Source organism: Monodon monoceros, unplaced genomic scaffold, assembly GCF_005190385.1.
Source record: "Monodon monoceros isolate NGI ecotype Baffin Bay Population unplaced genomic scaffold, NGI_Narwhal_1 Super_Scaffold_16, whole genome shotgun sequence".
NCBI lineage: Eukaryota > Metazoa > Chordata > Mammalia > Artiodactyla > Monodontidae > Monodon > Monodon monoceros.
The window spans coordinates 36813-61385 of record NW_021703772.1 but is presented as its reverse complement, the minus strand read 5'-3'; the positions used below and the strand labels follow the sequence as shown (position 1 = coordinate 61385).

The 24573-nt window shown below is 56.1% G+C and overlaps 1 protein-coding gene across 1 annotated transcript in view; it reads right to left on the bottom strand.

Moving 5' to 3' along the window:
* The window catches only part of GLI2 (GLI family zinc finger 2), a 65479-nt gene that overhangs the window by 14692 nt on the left and 26214 nt on the right, over window positions 1–24573 (bottom strand). The window contains exons 3-7 of the mRNA XM_029226148.1: window positions 22968–23153; window positions 9292–9493; window positions 7478–7691; window positions 6065–6187; window positions 2827–2961 (exon numbers count right to left, since the gene is read on the bottom strand). Of these exons, the coding sequence (XP_029081981.1) occupies window positions 2827–2961; window positions 6065–6187; window positions 7478–7691; window positions 9292–9493; window positions 22968–23153 (860 nt within the window). The remainder of the gene's footprint in view (window positions 1–2826; window positions 2962–6064; window positions 6188–7477; window positions 7692–9291; window positions 9494–22967; window positions 23154–24573) is intronic.

The following is a 24573-nucleotide window of genomic DNA, read 5'->3' as shown; positions in this document are numbered from 1 at the left end:
CACGCAGAAAGGATAATATTAGATATTTTGGGTTAAACAAAATATTGATACATGAATCCAATTAATTTTACCTGTTTCCTTTCACTCTGCTTAAACGTGCCCCTAGCTAATGTAAGACTACATGTGGGGCTGGCACTGGGGCTGGTGGTGTCTTTCTATTGGACGGCGCTTCTGTAGACCTTTGCAACCTACAAGGCTGTGCCGGAGCTGAGCATCTGGGGTCCAGCAGCACCTTCTCCCCGCAAGACAGAAAGCCGCTGGGCCCTCGCGCCCTGGGTGACAGGCTGGACCATCATGCATCCAAATGCCGACATCAGAGCAAGCAAAATCTACGGCGCTTTGAACTTCCAGGGAAATCTTACTATATTAGCCTCACTTTCCATTTTGAAAGCCTTTCAAATGATAAAAATGCTTCCTGACAATACCTTTCATTTTTTTCTTATTGGTTTGCTTAGCAACAAATTGTTAATAATTGACTAGGGGCTCCAGTTTGCATGCGTGCCCAGGCCATCCATCTTCCCAGGGAGCAGAGAGAGAGACGGAGCTGAGCAGACCAGCCTGCTCCCCACATCCCAACACAGGAACTTGCTCCTTTCAGGGCCAGGTGCAGACAGTCACCCACAGTCCCAGGACCCAGGCAGAAGCCTGCAGCTGGAGCCCTTCTTCCCACGTCTGGAGCCCCTGCCTTTACTTGAGGAATCCCCTCCCCACTCTTTAGGGCTGACCCACTCCTTGCTGGGCATCTTTTACATCCTCCCCTCCACCTCTCTGCCTGCAACCCCTCTGGCTCCAGATCTTCTCTTTTCCCCCTTTCATCTATCTGATTTGTCCCAAAGCTCACAGCTCCAGTGGTCCCTACTCCACCTCAAGACTTGTTTAACCCAAAGAGGTGTTAATATCTTGCAGGCGCTGGCTGGCTGAACTAATCTTATTTCCCTCTTTGCATTGGCGGCCAGGAAGTTCCAAAAAAAAAAAAAAGATATGTATGTGAACTCTAGCTCAGGGCACTTGGTTGAAAAATTATGTTTGAGTCCCAGGAGGATTAGATAAGACCGTGCTTTACAGGTTTGACGTCAGCAGCAATGGGTTTGCTGAGAAATTCCAGTCCCCTGGTGAAAATTTGGGGAGAAAAACCTCAACACCAAAGAAACCTACAGTCTTTGAGAGCAAGCCCATGAGAAAAGGAAGCAGGGGGAGTGGGTGGTGTCTTAAATGTTGATTTCACAGAGCTAGGGAGGAGGTGGCTCCTGTGGGATGGCTCCTGGGTGTGACCAGCGTGTGTGTGTGTGTGTGTGTGTGTGTGTGTGCGCGTGCGTGTGTGCGTGTGTGAACAGAAGCCATCTGGAGGATTCACGCTCAACTCTGGACAATGCTTGTCTTTGGTGGTGAGAAAGGAGAGGGTAGAGGGATTTTTACTCTACATTTTATATACTTCCATAGTGCTCAATTTGATTATAAAGAGAACATGTTTATATAATACTTACATAATTTTTAAAATATTTAAAAAATGTCAGGTAGCTAACTCAATTTTACAATTAAATTGGTTAAAATGTAAGAGAGTTGCCGAGTGGGGATCTACCCAGCATTTGAGCTTCCAGCTTGGTGTAGATTCATCTTTACAGACACTTACTCACCAAGGAGTGTGTGTTGGGGTTGGGGGAGGTTTATTCTTGACTTTAAGTTCTTTTCTGTAGGGAGAAGAGGGAACCACTCGGGGCCAGCCTGAGGAACAGGGAGGAGAAGCCAGGAGGGAATGCCTGTGTATGGAGGGTTGCTCTCTGCTAAGTGCTTATGCTGGTATCATGGTCAACCTTCACCCCTCTGTAGAGTGGGCTTCACCTCTATTTACAGGAGAAAAAACCCGAGGCTCACAGAGGTTCAGTCACTTGTTCAGAACCACTTGGCTAGCTGTGGTGGAGCCAGGTTGGAAGCCAGGCACCTCCTACCTTGAGCTCCTGTTCCTGCTGTTTGCACTGCATGAGTGAGCCCACAGTGGCTGCTGTTGTGAAAAGTTTACAGGCAGACCCTGAAGGGCACACCCAGCTCCTATGGCCTTCTCTGATCTCCTTATCCGTCAGTACCCAGGCATCATACAGCAGCCCCCTCCCCGTATGGGTATAAACACCCAGCTGCACCCGTGTACACTGGGTATCTGTGCATGGTCTCCAAGAGGAAATGACCAACTCCTCCCTCCATGGGAGAAACTTCTTTCAGGTTTCAGGGTCAGGTTTGTTGTTATCTTGTGGATGCTGGCTGGCTTACCTAATCGTATTTCCCTCTTTGCATTGGCTGCCAGGAAGCTCCAGAAAAAAATAAAAATAAAAGAAGACCAAGCTCAGAGCACTTGGTTTTTTTTCTTTTTCTTTTTTTTTTTTTGCGGTATGTGGGCCTCTCACTGCTGTGGCCTCTCCCATTGCGGAGCATAGGCTCCGGACGCGCAGGCTCAGCGGCCATGGCTCACGGGCCCAGCCGCTCCGCGGCATGTGGGATCCTCCCAGACCGGGGCACGAACCTGCGTCCCCTCCATCGGCAGGCGGACTCTCAACCACTGCGCCACCAGGGAAGCCCTGAGCACTTGGTTTTTAATACACCTTTACTTTGGGCTTCATTTTATTGTTTCTTTCCTTCTAATTTTCCATTATTTTTGTTAATCTCTTGTACTACATATGTATTTATAAGTCCCCTTTTAGAAAACAAGCATGGCCTCCGTAAGTAATCACGCCTTCCACCCACGCAGGAGGTGGCCCAGGCATCTCCGGGGCCCCTTCTCTCTAGCCGGGGCCTGGGCTGGGCCCGGCAGGCCGGCCACGGTGCTCGGGGGCTTACATGCACCAGCTGCTCCTGGGTGTCGTACTCCTTGGTGCAGCCCTCCCAGCGGCAGCTGGTCTCGTAGATGACCACCTCAGCCTCTTGTTTACAGTCATCCCGGTCCAGGTCCTCCTTGAGGTCAGCCAGCTGCTCCTGGGGCGGGGGGGCGGGGGGGGGGGGTGCGGAGCACACACACATGAGCCACATCCAGCCACCTGGCCCCGAGGAAAGGTCACTATCAGCCCCGTGAAGGCTGTGCTGAGGACCCGTGGGCTGGTCTAGGCGGGGCCACGCCCGTGCTCACATGCACATCACACGCATGAACACACAAGCATACACACATGCTGGCTGGCCCTCAACACGGAGTCCCATCAGTCCTGGGTCAACGGCCATGGCAAGGAGAACAGGAGACAGGAGGGCAGTGACTTTTGCTTATCTGGTGGGGTTTCCCTGGGGAGAGCTGGGGCAGGCCCCACAGGCTCAGGTGGGAGGCGGGCATTTGTATTTAAAGTGTGTGCGGGGTCAGCTCCTGTTTGGAGGCAAGAGGAAACTCCACACGCATTGGCCTGGCCTCACCCTCATACTGTCCTCTCCTCCCAAGGGCACACATGGCACTTACATACTCTCCCAGCATCGGGCTTCCCTGTGACAGCCCTAAAATGCGGGTGTTTGTATTCTGGTATGACAGCCGGGCACCTTGACGTTCCAGCAGAGGCCGACCGGCTCCCTCCAGGACACAGTGAGTTTGTGGCCGCCCACATCTGGGCTCATGTCTCCCGGCCACGATGGGGCCCACGTATGCCCGTTTCAAGGTAAAGGAAAGGCCCCTGAGATGGGCCTTCCATTGATCACAGGCACCCAAAATTCCTTTCAAAGAGGACAAAGGCTTTTCTTCCCAAACCAGCAACAGACTGGGGGTCAACCCCACAAGGACCCCCATCCCAGCTGATGCCAACAGAGCTGGCCGGGGGCAGCTTCCAAGCCGGGCACACAGGACAGGCTGAGTGGTACCAGGAGCAGGGACACGGGGAGAGGCATAGATGGCCAGGCTGGGAAGAAGGCCCGGCGAGGCCCTTCAGAGCAGGCTGAAGCCTCCCCAGTATCCCCTGGCCTGTGGGTCGGGCTCAGAGCAAAGCCAGACAAAGGGGCAGACGTTAGGGGGACCTGCTTTTCTTCTAAACTATTTGTAAAACGGCAAGAATGTCTGTCTTTCAGAAGAGCCTCTGGGGAAAGCATTTATAGCTCAGGCTAAGGGGAGACAGACACCCTCTCCCCAGAGACAGGCACCCCAGTTCCCAAAGGCTACAGGGACTCAATGAAGCGGAGGCTGCAGCCTCCATCTCAGCCTCCCTCCTGAAGTTGAGTCCATTTCTCGGAGCAGAAACTGGCCTCATGACCCACCCCCCGTGGCCAGTGCGGACTTGCACCCCAGACTGGCTTTCCACTGGGGCTGCAGAGGGCTCTCCAGGGGGTGGGTACTGAGTGTCGTCTCCCAGAGCACCTTACAATTAATGCACGTGTTCTGGAAAAGGAAAATGATGTGTTGTCCAGTAAGTCCCCGGGCAGTACTGGGTCCACATTAAAAGGAGGGGCAGGAATGCCTCCTTCCCAAATCTCTAGCCGTCTAGCCCTGGGAGGGCTGGGGCCTCCTAATGCCTCTGCACTTGCAGAAAAACTGGAAATAGACGTATTACTCCTCAAGCTGCCTGCCCTGCTTATTTCAGAGAAGACAGGAAGAAGCTGCCACATGGACGTGATCCGAGGAAAGTGCAGGGGCAGGGGGTGGGCCTGGGCCTCCAGCCAAGCAGCACCCCAGCCCAGGAACCTGAGGGCGGAAGCTGAGAAGGGATCCGTTCTGTTGCATTTGCTGCCAAGAGAAAGCAAGCCCGTCCACCTTGCAAATGAGTCAGGGAGCAAAGGAGTCAGGTCAGAGTCAGGACACTAAGTGACACGGTGACAATCTACGCATGATAAACGTCTGTCCTTCCATGACACGAGGTAGGAGCGGAGCTGGGCAGGAGGGTGGGCTCTGTGCAGCCCCCCGGGTTGAGGGGGCGGGGCGGGGGACTCCCCGGCACTGGGCGCCTCCCCGCAGCCCTGGCCCCACGGCTCCAGTGAGTTTATCTCCCGTGGACACTCACCGTCCTCATCAATTTCAACAGCCCCTGATGATGGCCAGCCGTGCGGAAACCATGCATCACGCAGAGATGCTCTGGTGTCAGTGAGGGGAGAAGAATTTGTCACCAACCTCTCTGTTTGCCTGACAATAACAGAACCCAATATTTCATAAAACTTAAGTGCCCGGAGCACGCCCTATGGCTTACAGGTTTGATAAAGGATGGTCCGGCAGATGTAGGGGAGACGGGGACCAGAGGCCCCGAGGACCCGTGGTGTCATAGCTGTGGATTCCGTAGTAATGGGTGGAGACCAGGCCGCCACGAGAGGCCTGCCCCAGAGGTCAGCATGCGTGCCGTCCCCTCCCCTGGAGCTGGGGCTGTGTGCCTGTCGGCTTGGTGTTGGAATAAGTGGCAGGATCTCCAAAGAAAGACACATGCACTAGGGTCTCAGCCCCACAACAGGCTCATTCTGGGCTGCAGGATGCTGTTCCTTGCCTTCCCGCCAGCAACTGTCCCCCCTCCCCTCCCAGGCACTGTAACACTCACCCCCTCAAATGTGCGTTGAGTCCTTAGAAAATATTATCTCTCAGCCACTGCGCACCAGGCCCTAGGCAAACCCGGTGACGCAGAGCCAAAACAGGCACTGTGCCCAAAGTGCCACCTCTCCAAAGCTTACTGTGCAGTGCAGGAGACAAAGTGACCTAGAAGCTGGGTGGTGGTGGTGGTGGTGGTGTCTGGGCAGATGTGAGTCCTACTATTCAGGGAATAGGGTGGGGTTCAGATTTCCAGGGAGAGGGCGCAGACGCAGGGGGCCTGAGCCATTCAGGGGCTGTGAGCAACTCAGTTGGCCTGGGGCTTGTGCTGCAGGGACAGACAGCTGCAGCCCTCCCTCCCTCCCCCCTCCCCCTCAGGTAGGCATTTGATGAGCACATGTGAGGTGTGTGCGGGGAGCTGGGGACACAGTTCTGGTCCTCCCTGAGCTTCCTGGCGTGCCTGCCCTGCCCTCTCTGGTCCACTCACTCACTCACTCATTCATTCATTCATGCAGGCTGCCGTCCATTACCCACTCTCAACAGGGTCACGGCCCCAAGGCAGCTGCCCCAGGAGACGAGGCCCGGCCAGGACGGCCAGCAGGTTACCTGCGTCAGGGTCAGAGGGGAGGCCGGTCGCAGGCCCTCGGCCTCGGTCTTGACCTTGCTGCGCTTGTGAATGACGAGGGGGTTGACGCTGCTGCTGACGGCCGACTCGCTGCTCTGCTTGCTCTGGGAGAGGGGAACACACGGGGGCACCCCAAAGTTCTGCTTGGGCTTTATCCTGGGCCCTCCGCACTAGGCCGTCCAGGCCAACACTTGTGTTTGCAGTTTCAGAAACTGAGTCACCGCACAGCTTGGTCCTCTGGCCTGGGGCACAGCCCGGGGAGCCGAGGGCCAGGCCCGCCAGCACCCTCCTCCCTACCACGCAGCCCCCCCAGTGGAGATGGAGCAGAGACCCTCTCTTTGAGAAATGCTGGGGACCCCGCGCCCGACTCAGCGGCCTCAACTTCTCAGCCCTCCCAGGCAGGGGCGGCTCTGGGTCTGAGGACAACAGGGCCGGCCAGTCCAGGGAGCGGGACAGAAGAGCTTGGTTCCTCAGGACAAGCGGGTTAGAGTTGCGGTGTCAGGGGATGTGACAGCCACCGTCTGGGGGAGGTGCTAGGTGGCCGCCTGGAGCCCTGGGGAGAACTTTTTAGAAGAGGGCCGCTCCTAGACTGCACGGCCTCTGGTCTTTCCTCCCCAGCACGTGGTCACCTCTGCCCTGCCAGCTGGGTGGCCTGGGCAGCTGCTTCACCTCAAGGACGGTCATCGTGAGCGCTAACCAGGATCCAGGTGGACCCAGGCTCAGTGACCCCATACCGGTGGCAGCCCCACTCTGCAGGGGTGTGAGCTCAGGCTGAAAGAGCTTTCAGGTAAGTCAGGGTTCAAAACACGATCTGATTCTGAGGCCTGCGCCCTTCCTACTATCTGATACTGTCTCTAGGACTCCAACTGCATTTTCTCATCTGCAAAACAGGACTTTGTTCATTCATCAAATGCTCACGGCACCGAGCATGCCAAGCGCTTGTGAGCCGGCCCGGGCATGTCAAAAGCCCGTTGGGAAGGTCGATTACGATGGCCTTGGGTAAACTCATGCTCTCAAACTAAGCCGTACAATATTAATTACCTGTTTCAGCCATCCATGTTACACGCTGTGTATGAGATCCCCGTATGATGCCTGACTCTGAATACTAGGGTTTCTCCATTTAGTCGTTATGCTTATTGGACAGGCAGCCAAAGAACTGAGGCTGGGTGCTGGCCCACGGTGAGCGAGGGCAGTGTGAGGACCCAGCCCTGGCCTCCTGACTGGGGATCCAGCCTGAGGCCCGTTTGATCACGTGGCCTCTGCCCAGAGGTACGGTGCCAGCCAGACCCGTGCCCAGAGTCCTTCCACATGTTCCTGGCATGAGATGGCCATGACTGGCCTTCGCTCGGTGCAGATGAGTGCCTGGTGGCCCCCCGCCCCCCACCCCCACCTACCTGGTTGGCATCACTCAGACAGTTGTTGCTGCTACTGAGCTGCGTGGACGTGGCATTGATGGAGGTGAAGGCCATGGGCTGCTGGGCCAGGAAGGTGGGCGAGGGCTGGATCAGGGGTGGCGTGTGTCCGAAGGCTGAGCCCAGGCCCCGCTGCTGGCTCAGGATCTGCTGGTAGGCCACGGGGTTGATGGGGTGGGGGAAGGTGAAGGCCGGGCTGCAGAGAAGGGCAGACAAGGTGATGGAGAGGGGTGGGGTGAGGTGGGGGCACCTGTGAGGCTCACGCTTCCTGGACAGACAGGACGCTGCCCGGGGACCTGGATGGGCACGCTGCTGACTGCCCCGTCACCGTGGCTTTACCCACTCAAGCACCCGTGGCTCCCCACTGCCGGCCGTCTCAGGCCTCCACTTCTGTGCGTAGCCCCCAGGCCCTGCCCCAGGACGCAGCCTTTGTCCCTGGCCCTTCACTGCTCTGTCGCCTGAGATGCGCCCCTGCATCACTGATGCTCCCTGACTATTTGAACCCCGTTCTAATGCCCCCTCGTCCAGGAAGTGTGTCCCGAGCCCTCCGGTTCCCACTGTCCTCTGTCTCCTGAGCTCTACCACGCCACTTGCATACGGGCCACTCTTTCCAGGACACTGAGGGAGAAATGGTGCCCTCCGATGCTAAGTCACAGAAGATGCCGGGGCTTCCTCCTTGCTCTCTGGGGTCACTCCCTCTGGGGGTGGGGGGAGGGGGAGCCAGCCACCATGTTGTGAGGACGCTCAAGCAGCATGTGGAGGGGCTCCCGTGAAGAGCAACTAGAGCTTGTGCCAACAGGCCCAAGGGCCAGCCATCCTGGAAACAGACATCCAGGCCCAGTCAAGTCTCCAGGTGACCATGGCCCTGGCCGACATCTGGACTGCAGCCTCGTGAGAGACCTGAAGCTACGCCAGTCTCATGCTCCTGACCCTTGGAAATGCTGCGAGAGCCTAACTGCTTACTGTTTGATACTGCGGGGGTTTTTTTGTTTTTGTTTTTTTGTCACACAGCAAAAGATAACTGATATAATTGTTATCATCCCTTATCTCCGGGTCCTTGGGCTGAGCTCTCTTGGCATTCCTAAGCTCCTCTAATCCTGGCCTCTTTCAGGAGGGCCAGTGTAAGGACATGGGTTTCAGCCAAGCTGGCTGGGGTCTGAGTCCTCTGAACAGTCAAGGGCTGCACAGAGGGGACGGGGTGGGAGGTGATGGTGAGGTCTGTGTGTGCTGTGACCACAGAGTGAGACGTCTGCCAGCCCAGAGACGTGCAGGCCAAGCCAGTGTCAGAGCTCCAGCGGTCCAGTGCTGGTCAGTGACACTGCTGAAACACTAGGAAAGTCCCCTTTGACTTCATGATGGAATTTTTCACGACAGGCCCGATAAGGGTTACTAAAAAATCATTTGGTGGGTGAAAAAGAGGCCCATGAAGATGTACCCAAATGTTGGCATGTTTCAATGTCATCACTACTGGTTTTGAATTCCTAGAATATTCGCAAGTAGACTGACTTACAAGTCGTATAAACAACAAGGTCCTACTGTAGAGCACAGGGAGCTCTATTCCATATCCTGTGATAAACCATGTGGAAAAGAATATGAAAAAGAATGTATATACGTGTATAACTGAGTCACTTTGCTGTACAGCAGAAACTAACATGACACTGTAAATCAACTATATTTCAATTTAAGAAAAAACCAAAAACAAGTCCTGTGTTTCTCCCGGGAGGCCAGTGTGGACCCTCTCCACTGGGCCCCAGCCCAGCTCCCATTCCTGGTCCCGGCTCGCGGGCTAGGCTCACCTGAGGGTGCCGGCCGACAGGTGCCCGTAGGAGCCGCTGGCAGCCGAGCTGCTTCTCGAGTTGTTGATGTAGGCCACCAGCGAGTTGGGCGAGGTCCGGATCATGCGCTGCAGGTCAAGGCTGGCGTCCGAGAGCGGGGAGATGGACAGCGCCCGCTTGCGGCTCAGGCGGGGCGTCACCCGGGGGCTGGAGAAACGCGACACTGCAGGACAGCCAAGCCAAGCCAAGGCACGTCAGCATGACCGCACTTGTGGGGGTGATGTGACGGGGGAAGGGGACTGGGGGTGGGGACAGTCTGATGGGCACTGCGGATCTGCCCCTGTCCAGCTGGCGGCTCTGGGGCACAGGTCTCTCTCGGCCTCAGTTTGCTCATCTGTATGATGGGCCTGGTCCACACCTGGTGTGCTGAGGATCTGTGTTAGTGCCTGTCCTGTTAGGCATGCAGCAGCCGAGACCGGGTCCAGCAACGCCTGAGGCACAACAGCCAAGTCACAAACCGTAGGTGACCTGCTTGGTGGCCTCTCACATAGGGAACCCACCAGTGAAGCCAGCAGCGGGCCAAGAAGCACGGCCCGGCCAGAGCCCAGCAGCCCCTCTGCCCCTTCCGGACCCTCCCCGGGGCAGCCACCAGACTGGCCTCTCATCCTCAGCTTAGCGTTGCCTGTTTTGCGTATTTGCCTATTACATAAATGGAATTATCAATGCTTTTTCTCAAACAGCTTCTTTTGTCTGACATTATCGATGAGGTTTCTCCACGCAGCTGTGCGTGGCAGGAACCGGCGCCTTTTTTATTGCTGTAGAGCATCCCAGTGGGTGACTTTTCCACAGGAAGGAGAGGGAAAGGAGCCACGTGCTCCAGGGTCGCGGATCACGTTGCGACCAGGATCGCCCCAAAATGCCCTGAATGGACGTTTGCCAAGCAGAGGCCCTAGACTCCTGGCCGGTCTGGGGTGGGGAGGATGCAGGATGCCATGGCAAAAGGCAGCCTGGCAGCACGCAGACGGCTCTCCAACACCGAGGTCCTTCCCTTCTGGAGTCGCCTGGGCCCCGGGGACCTGTTGCCTTAAACATGCATGCACGCACGCACATGCCTGGTGCCCTATCCAACTGCCTGTGGGTGCGCTCTCCCCCTCCCCATACATACACACGGAGCTGCGGGGAGGGAGGAGGGCCTGCCCCCAGACCGGGCTCCCTGCTCCTCAGGACCAGGGGCCCCAGACCGCTCCTCTCGACAGCCCCTCCTCTCCCAACCAGGGTTCTGGTCTCCCCTCTGGGCACACAGCAGCCGAGAAATGGTGTGACCACATCGCTGGGCAAGAATCCACATGCCAAGGTTCCCACCCTGTCCAGACCCTCCTTGGGCCCGTTTCCTCTTTGTAAATGGTCCCCAAGTGCCGACCTCCAGGGCTGTGCTGAAGAGTGCCTCAGCACCCACACCCGCACTCGGCGGTTCCCGGGTTCGCGATGCCCGCCTTTCTCCCTCCTGTCTGCTCAGCCCTGCCCAGACCCCATAGGTCCCCTCCTCCAGGGAGACGCAGGATGTCCTGGCTGCGGGGTTGTGAGTCAGTGTGCTGTCTCCACCACTGCAGGAGAACTGAGGGCAGGAGTGATAGATACCCTGTGACTCTCTGGGCCTGCATTCCCAGGACCAACCGACCCACCACCACCACCAGAAGCAGCCTCGGCCGAGCCCCTGCCCACTGCCCCCTGCCCTGGGGGTCAACCACGTCCAGCCCTCCCCCGACCCCATCCTTGGCTGGAAAATCTGGGAAGCCCCTTTAAGGCTGGGCCACCAGAATCCTCCAGCTGGAAGGGGGTTCTGGGGTCTTCTTTCCTAACCATCTCCTTTGTGGATGAAGGATGCTGGGTCCAAGACCAGCTGCCCCGGGTGTGTACCCTGTACGTATGTCTGTACAAGTGCACGCGTGTAATCATAGACTTTGTTTTCAACCGGAAAGGATGAAGCACTTGTAGGAAAGCTCCCAGCTGGGAGAAAAAGTTGAGTTACTCAGGGTATTCTTTTCCTTGAACATCTTTGTTTTTGGCCGGCCGTTGATTCTGTTGGGTTCTGAGGCCTGGGGCTTACAGATCTTTTAGCAAGCAGAGCTATGGTGGGTTCACGGAAGGTGCTCCCATTTGGTGAACACCAGCTCATTCTGCCCCGCAGAGGGGCCTGGGAGCATGGCTGGCACCCAGGCCAGCAGGCGACACACTCAGGCCGTGTCACCACCTTTGTCTTGCGGTGGGAAGACCCCAGCCCACATGCCTAGGGACACAATGTCGCACAACCTCATTCTGCCTCACGGGGTCCGACGGAGCAGCCCCTCCCCAGCCGGCGCTTGGTCTGTGCTGCAGACACGACCACCCTTCTGAACAAGCATCCCGGACCACAGAGATGTGTCCTGGCCCATGAGCAACTAGAGACAGCGTGTGTCCCTTTGGTGTGGTGTTTGGATAAGTCCCTGCTCCTGGATTCTGGTGCACAGAATAACCCAGCGACAGCCACCCCTTAGTGACATTCAGACCCACTGTTGCAATGAACGGCCATCACTGCCCCCCGAAATGCAAACCCAGCTGTGCAGATAAGAAAACGAGGCTTGGGGACGTTAGCAACTTGCTCAAGGGCAGGATTTGAACCAAGGTCCAAAGAAGCCCTGCTGTGTGGCTTTTCTCTGTCCTGAGTGTACCTTCAGAGAGGTGGGGAGAGGCAGGGCCAGGAAGACGCTCTCACCACAAACAGCTTTTAAATCCTCACTTTAGCGGCTCTGATAGTGAACTTCCTGACAGCCAGCTGCCTACCTGGCCTCCTGCGTCTGAAGGGCAACCACAGTTCAGCCCAGCCCTACCTCCTGTAGGGCTGGGCTCAGCGGGCGCCCGCCACCCATAGAGCAGCAGAGCGGGGGACCCGGGAGTTGGCCTGACACCCCCCCAACCTCCTTCACAGTTGCATCTCCCACTTCCACCAGCCCAGCCCCCCACTTGCTTGGGGCATCCCGGGGCCCTTAGTTAACTGCTGTCTGATACACATTCCTTACTGCGGCCAAATCAGATCATGTCTTTGCATTTGCCCACCCCAAACCTTTCCAGAGCTCCCACTGCTATTAGGAAAAAGGCACAAGTCCTCAATGTGGCTTACCCGGTGGCTCCGTGGGTGCCCCTGATTCCCTCTCCAGCCTCCTGCACAGGGCCTTTGCACATACTGCTTCTTCTGTCTGCAGTGCTCTGCCCTCAGCAGGGTCATCACTTTCCCCAGGAAACCATTGCTGACATCCTGGAGTTGGGCAGGTCCCCCTGGGACACTCTCAGGGCACCACGGTCCCCTCTCTGTGGATAGGTGCAGCTCAGGGGAGTTCATACCTGCTTGTGTATGTCTGGTTGCTTCTGTTTCTCCCCCCTCTGTGAACTAGGGACTCGGTCACCCTGCTCACCGTTATATCCCAGCACTGGGATCTGGCTGGCTCGGTGGTGAGTCCAATAGGAGATGCCAAAAGCCGGGCATGGGGCAGAGGCGTGGTGTGTCAAGGGACAGTGGACGCTCAGCCATCCAAAGTCAGTATTTACTGAGTGCCCCGCGGATGCTCGGGACTGCTCTAAGCATTTTCAAGTATAAAGCCATTTAATCTTCACAACTGTCCTATAAAGAAGGAACTATCATGAGCCTCATCTTACAAAGGAGAAGACAAGTAGCTTGGCCAAGGCCACGCGGCCAGGGGAAGTAGAGAATGATTGGAAAGCAGGCAGGTGGACACCAGAACCGCCGCCGCACTGCCTCTGCTCAGGTGGGGAGGGTAGGTATCAGGGGAGGGCTCTCCTGGGTGCAGGGGCCCAGGGCGGGGACACACACACACACACCCCCCAGTGGGGGCACACAGACAGCCTGACACTTACTGGCTGCCCTGGGGTGCATTACTCAGCCTGCTGAGCCTCTCTTTGCCCATCTGCAAATGGGGGCAGCGTGGTAGGTGTGTCCTGAGTACACAGGGGCAGCACCATGGACAGTGCCTTGAACCCAGCAGATCTTCCAGAATGAAACTGTGAATGAACACGGCTTCCTTAGGGGCCAGGAGGACTCTTTGGTGAGCAGGGTGAGCTGAGAGCTAATAATGGAGAAAAGGACAGCAAATCTAGAGAAGACGACTGAGCCACAGTGGAGGACATCTGTCCCTAAACACTCATCCGCCTATCCAGGTGTCCTCCAAGCTTCTTAATTCTTATTTACTGGGTTCACTCCTTGTTCGTCCTCACTTTAAAGGCAACTCTGAGATATAAAAGTGAATCTTCCAAAAGACTCCTGTTACTTATGAACTGTGTGGTAAATGGGAAAATACAAGATGGGGGGTAGATCTAATACCATACAAAGTAAGAAGTACACACACATCTTTGCAATGCACTCAAAAAAAGATTTTGCTACTAATATTTGGATTCCCACCCTCTCGTGCGCCCCTAACAAGATGAAACAGGCCAGATCTGACAGTGATATTCATCTCTGTTATTCCCTCCCCTCAAGGGAAATATGTTTATTAATGCGCCTCTTCCCTTGATATATTACTAAATAGAAAGAAAAGCCTGGCACTCATTTCCCGTGGCCTCTCCTGTGATTTATGACCAGGATTGGCAGACTCGTCATGTCCATTCATCTGTGGATGCCCCCTTTCTGAGAGCCGACAGCCGCTGGGTGACCAGCCACCTGTCTGCCCTCACCTGGGCAAACGCCAGACGCCACCTGACCTGGATGCTGTTTTGTCCGCTAGTTCTTTCTTTTGCTCCTTCGCACGTTAGTTCACACACCCATCAGGCCCTCCTGCAGCAGCCTGTTTGCCAGGCACAGGCCTCGATGCTGGGGGAGCTGCAAGCAAGGATGCTCAGCCCCGTCTCCTGGAGCTCAGCATCTTGGTGGGAGGTGACAGTGGTACCTGTGGCTCTGGGCAGGATTACTAGACACCACCAAAGCAGGGTTACCCCAGGTTACCCCAGACTGCTCGTGGGGGCGGGGGGAATCTCTCGCCCTGGGATAGTCGGAAAGGGCAGGAGATACAGAAACAGGCCCGGGACCCAGGCAGACGCAGGTTCTGACCCTGCCTGCCAGCTCTAACTGGGTGTCTTTGGGCGAGTTGCTGGACCTCTCTGGGCTGTTTCCTCACCCAGAAGATGGGCCCAGAGTGCCCACCTCAGGGTCACTACGGACTACCGAGCAGCGTAGCGCCCACCATTCCGGATGGGCCTCCTGTGGGCCCGGGGACGGGACGTGCCTTCCCCGGGGCCGGCAGGGCGCAGCCTCGTGGCAGGGCTTGTGAGCCCTGACCCCCACTGCTTAGGGAGCATTCCTGCATGGCCCAGCCCCTCGCCCGGACTTTCTGGACTCACTAAGGAGATGCTCTAAGGAAATCCAGCCTGAGGACCTGGACCTGGCTCACACTTGGCTGTTCACACCCCCTCTTGCGCGGGAGTAGAAAGCACCAAGGCTTTGGAGCCCAGAGGCGTGGGGCTGAGGCCTATAAGCGCATTTCCCAGGTCTATGATGGAGACAAAGAAACTTAGGGCTCTGGGCTCGAGGCTCCTCACCTGGAAAGTGACTTCATGACGCTTGTCTCACGAGACTCTGGGCTGGCTTGCCAGATGAGCCGGACACACCATTTGGCCTGAGCCTGCCCTCAGCACCCTGCCCCCCGTGTCCCTCCTGTCGGCAGGCTGGGTGCGGACGCCCTCCCAGAACGGGGCCTCTGGCAGCCCCTCCGTCAGCTCCCCTGCCTCTCAGTGGCGTGATCAGTGTAACTGGTTCCTGAGACCTCCCCGGACCCGCAGGCAGCATAAGGATCGGGCATCAAAACGGAGGCGACATCCGAGTGAAATGAGTGTCAATACGACAATAAAATATACAGCTCGTAGGAAATATGGGCTGTAAGCACACAACATTTCACTCGGAAACATTTCAAGCTCCTCAGCGTGGTGGGGCGTGGGGTGGTGGCTGCGGCTCCGCCGTTAAATCACCAATACTCAACGGCATCACGCAAGAAAATTCCATTTTAGGGCCCCAGTGACAAGCAGTGACCTCCCTGCTGTCTAGAGGACCACTAGGCAGAATAACCTCGGACTCCCGGACTGGTTATCTATCACCTTCCGAAGCCACATCACTCCTCACTCTTCTGGCTATAAATCAGCCTCCTTAAAGAACAGGGGCAATGGGCCTTCACTGACCACCTGGAGGCCAGGAGGCTTCCGGGAGAGGGAGGGCAGCTTCTGCTGGAGATGCCCCTTGTCCCGCCCACAGCCCGGCCTTGTGCTCTGCGGGGGACGGAGGGCTTGGCTTTTCCATTCAGCAAGAACCCCTCCAACTCCAGCCCTGCCGCTAAGGCTGTGGCATCTTCCCCACTGTAGGACACACACACGACCCAAAGGAGATTGTTTAGGCATCACAGAGACACAGACGGGGACATCTTCCCCAGATATTATGGGGTTTCCCACTTCAGAAAAAAAAATAAAGTTCTATTTTAAGGTGAGTCTGTTAAAAATATAAGACTAAATAAGTTATCGTGTAGGTGGCACTTGGCTAAGGTAAAACTGCTGGTGGTTTGCCAGCGGGTGGGCTGGGGACACTGCTCTGCCAGATGTGGACCTGGGTGGCCTTCCTGACACCCTCTCCCCAGGCCTCCTCACAGCCGGGTGCCCCTGGTCTCCACACCCCAGCTTGACACTCATGCCCCTGGGATGTTCTCTCCCCCATGGCTCTGCCTCCTCTTGGAATGTGAAGTGCAGGTGCTGAGGAAACAGGCTGAGTAGGCGGGGCGGCCTCGGGACAGGTGTCCTTTGCCGCGACAGGGAGCTTCCACAGAGCAGCCCCCCTGGAGAACCGCGAGAGCGGGGCTTGGAATGCTGTGTTGCTAGCACCTGGCACCATGCCTGGCACGTAGTAGGTGCTCAGTAAATACCCTCATTCATGAATGAATGAGGAGAGTGAGTGTGCGTGTGTATGGTGTGTGCGTGTTTACGGTGTGGGTGTGTATGCGGTATGTAGGTAGGGTGTGTGTGTGTGTGCACGAAAAAGAGAGAGCGAAGAGACACACACACGGAGTCTCCCCAACTCCGCACAAACTCTCAGGGCCCCTGCACGGGCAGAGAGCTTACGTGTCCCCATCATGTTTATGGGCAGCTTCCTCACGTGAACACACATGTCCTCAGAGCCTCAGGGCCCTTTCCCAGGTGGTCCCGTGAGCCCCGCTGCCCGGGCCCCAGGCCTGCACACCTTTCCCTGTGAGAGTCTGAGCACAAAGAAACTCGACTGGAAGACCCACTCACACCTCCATGGGGTGGACAGAGGCTTCCCGGGAGCATCTCTCCCCAGACCCGTGAAGCTGGGACCAGCCGAAAACACCAGAGCTGGTGGGCTTCCCAGTTCCCACGGTTCACAGGAGGGGAGGGGCCAGGGACCCCCCAACACACACACCCAGAGGCAGGTCTGGGCTCAGCCGGGCGCAGGCCTGGGCCCGAGTCTCTCGGGGCCACGTAGGCATCGGAGCTGCACAGAAATGCCTAAAACTTTAAATAGCGGACGCAAAAGTTCTGGCTGAAACTGGTTTGGAAAAAAACTAAGTAACGGCAAATACAGGAATTCATGCTGGACTTCACTCTGATTTCCTTGGAGGTAAGTGATGGGGAACAAAGGAAAAGAAACCACCCGTTCCTGATGTTCACAGGGGTTTGTGAAAATCCCCGGGTCACCACCAACCCCCACCTCAGCCCGAGAAACCCATGTGTCCGTCCAAACCAAGGCTGGAGGTGGTGAAGCTCCGCTCTGCACCTGAAGCCCATCACACCCTCAAGACCAAGGCGGAGACAGGATGTCGGGGGCTGTGCTGAATTCATCAGGGCGGCTCCCACGCCCATGGGTGAGCCCACCTCCTCACGACCGCCCGACCCCCGTGTCTCAGATGCTCAGCCCAGATGCTGCCAAACGTAGAGCGCCCCAGAGCAAAGCTGCCTGTCCCCGTCCAGGCTCCCTGCAGGCCGACAGCTGCTGGCCTCGCAGTTTCTTCGGATTCGTTTGCATGTTTCTACCCCAGGTTCTTTTGTGACTGCCGTTCCCTCCCTCCCTCCCCCCACACAGAGCCCTGCTCCTTGGCAGGTGCTCCTGGACCTGTGGGGCTCTGGGTTTGTGAAGACAGAGGGCCAGCCAGTTACAGCTGGGGCCCCTCGGGTCCTGCAGGTGGGCGGAGGGAGATGCAGAGCCCAAGGGGAGCTGATGCGGGCGGTGGCCCGGGAGAAGTGCTGGCTGACCTGAGTCCTGGGACCCGGTGCAGGACGGAACGAGGCCAGCCTGCGGGGATGGTGGACAGGTGCAGGGGCGCAGATGGGGAGAGACAGGCTGGAGGGAAGGCCGCTGGCCATGTGGAGTCTGGGTTTCACCCCGAGGGTGATGGGAGGGGCGGAGGGAGGCTGAGCTGGGAGCTGGCTGGCACAGGACTGGACGGCCGGCGGGGGTGCTGCGAAGGCAGACTTGGCAGGTCTCGGGTGGGCTGGCCTGGGGGGGGGGGGGGGCTGGTGGTGAGGAAAAGATGTCCAGGAGGAGGTGTGGCATGGGGCCCAAACATGGGGTGGACGGTGGTGCTGACAATCGGCAGACAAAACCCTGCAGAAGGTGGTAGATTTGAAAGAGGGCAAGGATACCGGTGGAAAGAGATGGAAACCAGCACGCATGCAGCACTGACTGTAAACCTGGCACTGAGCCACGCTCACACAGCATGCAGGGCATCACCGTCCAGTCCCCACCGGGTCCCAGCAGCACCAGCTGTCCCAGAGAGGACGCAGCTCAAGCTGGCGTGGCCTAGACCTGCCCGCAGCACCACCATCCCTGCAGCACGCTGGCTCCAGCCCAGCTGCTCTGCCCACTGGGCTCTCCCCGAGGCCATGGCTCACGGGGCCCCTCAGATGTGCTGTGCTGCCTGGGGCGGTGTGCATGAGGGAGAGCCCGTGATGCTGGTGACAGGCGGAGCGGGGCCTGGAACCCTGACTTGCGGCCTGGGCAACTCCCTGGATGCTGGGAACCCCAGGGAGCCCATCTTACGGCAGGGACGGTAATTCTGGCCTCGGAAGGGGGCTGAGGGGAGTCACCTGGGGAGTGTGCATAAAGGCATGGCACACAGGCAGACCTCACTTGGATGCTCTCACATGTGCACACAGCGGGCGCTCACATGTGCTAACTCGGCCTCTCCCGCCCTCTGGGGACACCTGCCTGACCAGACCCCTCGGCCGTGGCTTCTCTGTGTCTGCCCAGCTGGCCTGGTGCCACCCAGACCAAGGCCTTGGAAGGCAGACATCACTTGGAGAATCTGACGTTTGGACAATGGCAGCAAACTTTATGCCCTGTTGTGTTGGGCATATGTCGCTGTTGTCTGAGTAGCAAGCGCACGTGTCCTCCCAGGGCCCTCCCGCTCCCTGTGGGGGGCACCTGCAGGGCTGTTATGGGGAGGAGAGACAAAAGCATGTAGATTTATGCACTCAGGGGGCCGAGAGGCCTCACTGCACCCCTACACTGTGTGCCCATCCTGGGGAAGACACAGGGGCGAGACAGACCCAGGGACCAGATTCCGGTGGCATCGTTTGGTCGTGCTGTGGGTTCCCTTCAGGGCAGGCTGAGGGTGACATGGGACAAAACCCACAGAGCTGGCATTGGGAGGACTGCCATGCTCCTCCCCAGTGACACTCCTGTGGGGGAGGGCAGGGAACGCTGCAGGGGAGTGGTGCTTAGGGACCACTCGAGGTGGCCCCTGTAAGTGTGAGGTGAGCAGGGCAGAGAGACGGTGAGACAGGTGGGACCTGGGACCCTTTGCCGCAGTGCTTGCACCTGGGCAAACATCTTCTTGAGCAACAAAATACAGAGAATCTATAAGGGACTAAAAACAACTTGTGTATATGCGCAGTTGGGGCAAATTATGGACAACAAGATACAGAAAGACCAAAAACCCAACTGCCACTTCTGAGGGGCCTGGAGCAAAAGCATGTACTGCGCATGCCCCCTGCACTCAGCAACACCAAAGGGGTGGGCAGAGCACCTAAGCCAACCCTCCCCCCAGACACACCCCCATCCTCACCCCATATAAGGAACCAGCTGGCCCCACGTCAGGGAGCGAACGAGCAAGGGAAACTTGTTAGTTGTTTTCGCCCTCCCCCCACCCAGCTGCAGCAGGAGCCCCCATAAAGCCTTGCCTGAATTTCTTGTCTGGCCTCTCGTCAATTCCTATTGATAGAGGAGGTCAAGAATCCTGGTTGGTCACAAGGAAAGGAGGGGAGGGAGGGGGCATCCAGAGGGACTTCCTGGAGGAGGTGAGATCTCAGCCAGGCCTTAGGAAAGGAGGGGCTTGGCTTTGATCCAGCCGATAAGGTGGAGTTGCAGTGGCTGGTGTGGACTGGACGCCCAGGGCGGAGGACTGGGGGACAGGAGGTGGCTGAGGGGTGCAGGGGCCCCCCCAAGTCTTGCAGCCCTGCCTGGCCCCACGGGACTGCCTGCAACCCAGCAGGTCTCCTGCAGGTCTCTGTCTGCTCCCTGCCACCAGGGAGTGAAAAAGAGCTTGAGGAGGATAAATCTGCAGGAGCCGCCTGCCGGCCCCTCGCTGTGGCTTCCAGCCCCGCTGCCTGGCCTGGATCCCTGGGGGTCTCTGGGATGAGCTCCAGGACCGGCAGGTGGAGCAGCACTCACTGGGGAGGCGGCTCCATCTGACCCCAGGGGCTGCCTCGTGGTTAGGGTGCAGTTGCCCCTGTAAAAGCAGCTGTGAGGATGGCTGGGGGTGGGCGGGGGACTTGGTACCTCATGGGCACCAGGCACCTCATCTCCCCAGAACGCCCGACTGGCCATGCCCCCAAACGTGCCCAGCCTGCAGGCCCCGGCTCAGTTACTGACAACTCTGTTCTCCAACTACTCAGGCCTGAGGCCCCAGTGTTGTCCTCAATGGCCTTCTTCCTCCCTGATTCAACATCCCATCTAGGAACAAATCTTGTGGCTCTTCCTTCAAAATCCATCTGAAACATGACCGCTCCTCCCACCTCTGCCAGCTGGACGGCCTGCTTCCACCTTGCCCCTAAAGCTGTTCTCCGACCAGCAGCCAGAATGGAATTCCTTTTAAGAATAAGTCAGGTCTTGTATGCAGAAAATTATAAGACATTGATGAAGGAAATTAAAGATGATACAAATAGATGGAGAGATATACCATGTTCTTGGATTGGAAGAATGAACATTGTGAAAATGACTCTACTACCCAAAGCAATCTATAGATTCAATGCAATCCCTATCAAACTACCACTAGCATTTTTCACAGAACTAGAACAAAAAATTTCACAATTTGTATGGAAACACAAAAGACCCCGAATAGCCAAAGCAATCTTGAGAAAGAAAAACAGAGCTGGAGGAATCAGGCTCCCTGACTTCAGACTATACTACAAAGCTACAGTAATCAAGACAGTATGGTACTGGCACAAAAACAGAAAGATAGATCAATGGAACAGGATAGAAAGCCCAGAGATAAACCCACGCACATATGGTCACCTTATATTTGATAAAGGAGGCAGGAATGTACAGTGGAGAAAGGACAGCCTCTTCAATAAGTGGTGCTGGGAAAACTGGACAGGTACATGTAAAAGTATGAGATTAGATCACTCCCTAACACCATACACAAAAATAAGCTCAAAATGGATTAAAGACCTAAATGTAAGGCCAGAAACTATCAAACTCTTAGAGGAAAACATAGGCAGAACACTCTATGACATAAATCACAGCAAGATCCTTTCTGACCCACCTCCTAGAGTAATGGAAATAAAAACAAAAATAAACAAATGGGACCTAATGAAACTTCAAAGCTTTTGCACAGCAAAGAAAACCATAAACAAGACCAAAAGACAATCCTCAGAATGGGAGAAAATATTTGCAAATGAAGCAACTGACCAAGGATTAATTTCCAAAATTTACAGCTCATGCAGCTCAATAACAAAAAAACAAACAACCCAATCCAAAAATGGGCAGAAGACCTAAATAGACATTTCTCCAAAGAAGATATACAGAATGCCAACAAACACATAAAAGAATGCTCAACATCATTAATCATTAGAGAAATGCAAATCAAAACTACAATGAGATATCATCTCACACCAGTCAGAATGGCCATCATCAAAAATTCTAGAAACAATAAATGCTGGAGAGGGTGTGGAGAAAAGGGAACACTCTTGCACTGCTGGTGGGAATGTGAATTGGTTCAGCCACTATGGAGAACAGTATGGAGGTTCCTTAAAAAACTACAAATAGAACTACCATATGACCCAGCAATCCCACTAGTGGGCATATACCCTGAGAAAACCAAAATTCAGAAAGAGTCATGTACCAAAATGTTCACTGCAGCTCTATTTACAATAGCCCGGAGATGGAAACAACCTAAGTGCCCATCATCGGATGAATGGATAAAGAAGATGTGGCACATATATACAATGGAATATTACTCAGCCATAAAAAGAAACGAAATTGAGCTATTTGTAATGAGGTGGATAGACCTAGAGTCTGTCATACAGAGTGAAGTAAGTCAGAAAGAGAAAGACAAATACCGTATGCTAACACATATATATGGAATTTAAGAAAAAAAAATGTCATGAAGAACCTAGGGGTAAGACAGGAATAAAGACATAAACCTACTGGAGAACGGACTTGAGGATATGGGGAGGGGGAAGGGTGAGCTGTGACAGGGCGAGAGAGAGGCATGGACATATGTACACTAACAAACGTAAGGTAGATAGCTAGTGGGAAGCAGCCGCATGGCACAGGGATATCGGCTCGGTGCTTTGTGACCGCCTGGAGGGGTGGGATAGGGAGGGTGGGAGGGAGGGAGACGCAAGAGGGAAGAGATATGGGAACATATGTATATGTATAACTGATTCACTTTGTTATAAAGCAGAAAATAACACACCATTGTAAAGCATTTATACCCCAATAAAGATGTTAAAAAAAAAAAAAAAAAAGAATAAGTCAGGTCTCATTCCTCCTCTGTCCGACCCCCTCCACGGGCCCCACCTCACTCTGCGTGAAAGCCAAAGTTTCACCAAGCCTTGACCGACCAGCACAGCCAGCCCCTGAACTCTGGCCCTACCCTACTGCCCCTTCACTCACTGGGTACCAGGTACACTGGCCTCCCGGGCTTTTCTTGATCCCAGCAGGCCCACTGCGACCTCAGGCCCTTTGCACTTGCTGTCTCTCCTGCCTGTATCACTCTTTGGCTTATTTCTGCATGGCTCATCCCTTTCAATTCTTTGCTTGAATATCATCTTCTCAGTGAGGATTTCTTGATTTCCTCTTTCAAGATGGCACCCTCATCCACCCAGTGCTCCTAACCCCATTCCTGAATTGTTCGTCTCTCCCCACTAAGCTGTAAGTAAGTTCCATGAAGGCAGAGATGAGTCCCTTTTGTTCCCTGGAGTGACTGCAGTTCCTACAGCACTTCCTGGCCCGTGATGACTCACTAAGTTTTTGTGCATGTTGTTCAGGCGCAGTCCCCCAAGGACAGCAGTCATGGCAGGGATTGGGGTAAACCCCAGATTCCTCCACTGGGCTCCCCCCCCACAAAAGGAGCAACAAGCACCCTCCTCGGCCTCCGGGGGGCCGTCAGCCCCTATCCTGCTCGCCACACCCACCCTGGCCCAGCACTCACCATCCACTGGATTGAGGTAGTCATGGAGATGGGGTGCACTGGCCGCACCCCCGCTCTGCATCAGCAGGTCCCCATATGGCGTGGGGTGGCCTGCCATGAGGGGCATCTGGTGGTAATAGTCTGAGGGGTTGGTGCCTGAAGGGGGGAGGCCAAGCAGCCCCCTCTCCTTCAGGTGTTCATGGGCAACTGCGGGCAGGAGGGAGGGAGAGGAAGAAACTGTCAGAACCCGGCCAGAAAGAAGAGAAACATGCACCTGGCCCGAGGAGGCCCCTCCGGGCCCTGCAGCCCTCCCCTGCCCCCCTGGGTCCCTGGGTCCCCCTCCCCTGCCGTCCCTGGTCGGGCTGGGGCGGGGCTGTTTCTGCTGATGGGGCAGCCAGATCCCAGCCTGCACATTCCTCCACTTGCTCAAAGCCGTAAACAACTGCTTCCTTCTCCCAGCCCCACAGATGCCCAGAGCTCCAGGGTCCGTGGTCCGGCACAGTCTCCAAAGGAAAAAGAAGATGAAGTCGGAGGTGCCAGGGTGGCCAGACAGCTGGGCGCCAGGTCAGACTCACCCAGCACTCGAAGTGGGATGGCAGGCGAGCGCTCGCCCGCCCTGGCCAGATAAAGCTCCTCGCCTATCAGAACCTGGGCGGGCAGTCCACCTCCAGTCTCGCACTCAGCCTGCCGGGGCTTAGCAAAGAGGCCGGGAGGATGAACTTCAGAGTATCTTGAGGGGGCCTGGCACTCAGGGGTGTGGTGTTAGTTAAAGGGGGGCTTGGAAACCAAACATACCCCTCAGGGGTCCTGGCTTTTACCAGGTGTGCAAAATTAAGAAGGTGCCACCTCTCTGAGCTGGCTCAGTTTTCCATCTGTAAAATGGGGGTAATAATACCCACCAGTCAAATTACTATTAAAAATGACAGGGCTTCCCTGGTGGCGCAGTGGTTGAGAGTCTGCTTGCCGATGCAGGGGACGCGGGTTCGTGCCCCGGTCCGGGAAGATCCACATGCCGCGGTGCGGCTGGGCCCGTGAGCCATGGCCGCTGAGCCTGCGCGTCCGGAGCCTGTGCTCCGCAACGGGAGAGGCCACAGCAGTGAGAGGCCCGCGTACCGCAAAAAAAGAGAAAGGTATCATCAGCCAACGTTGTGCTGGGCGTTCCGCTGGGTGGGTGCAGTCACAGGGCTGAGGGGATAACATCCACTCTCTGGTTTCACTAGCATCACACCATGAGCTGATCCCCTCAGCAGATGACAACTCTGGCACTTAAAGAGATAAAGATGCTGCCCAAGGCCACACAGCAGGGAGTTTGAATCCAGAGCCCGGGAATTGGCCTCCCTGCTATTAGTCTTGGCAGGTGTCAAAGGAGATGCACACAGTCCGGGCAGAAGGAAGCAGCTGGTCCGTGGAAGCCATCACCCTCCCCTTCCTCCTCTCCCTCTCCCGCTCTGTCCTCTAGGGACAGCCCTAGCCTGCAGCCCCGCGGCCTCTGCCTGGCCTGCCTGTGCCTGAAATGCCCTCCCCTCCCCCTTCTTGCTTGTGCCTCTTCGCTGAAGCCTTCCTTGAGGGCCCATTGTTCTCACACACACACACACACACACACACACACACACACACACACACACAC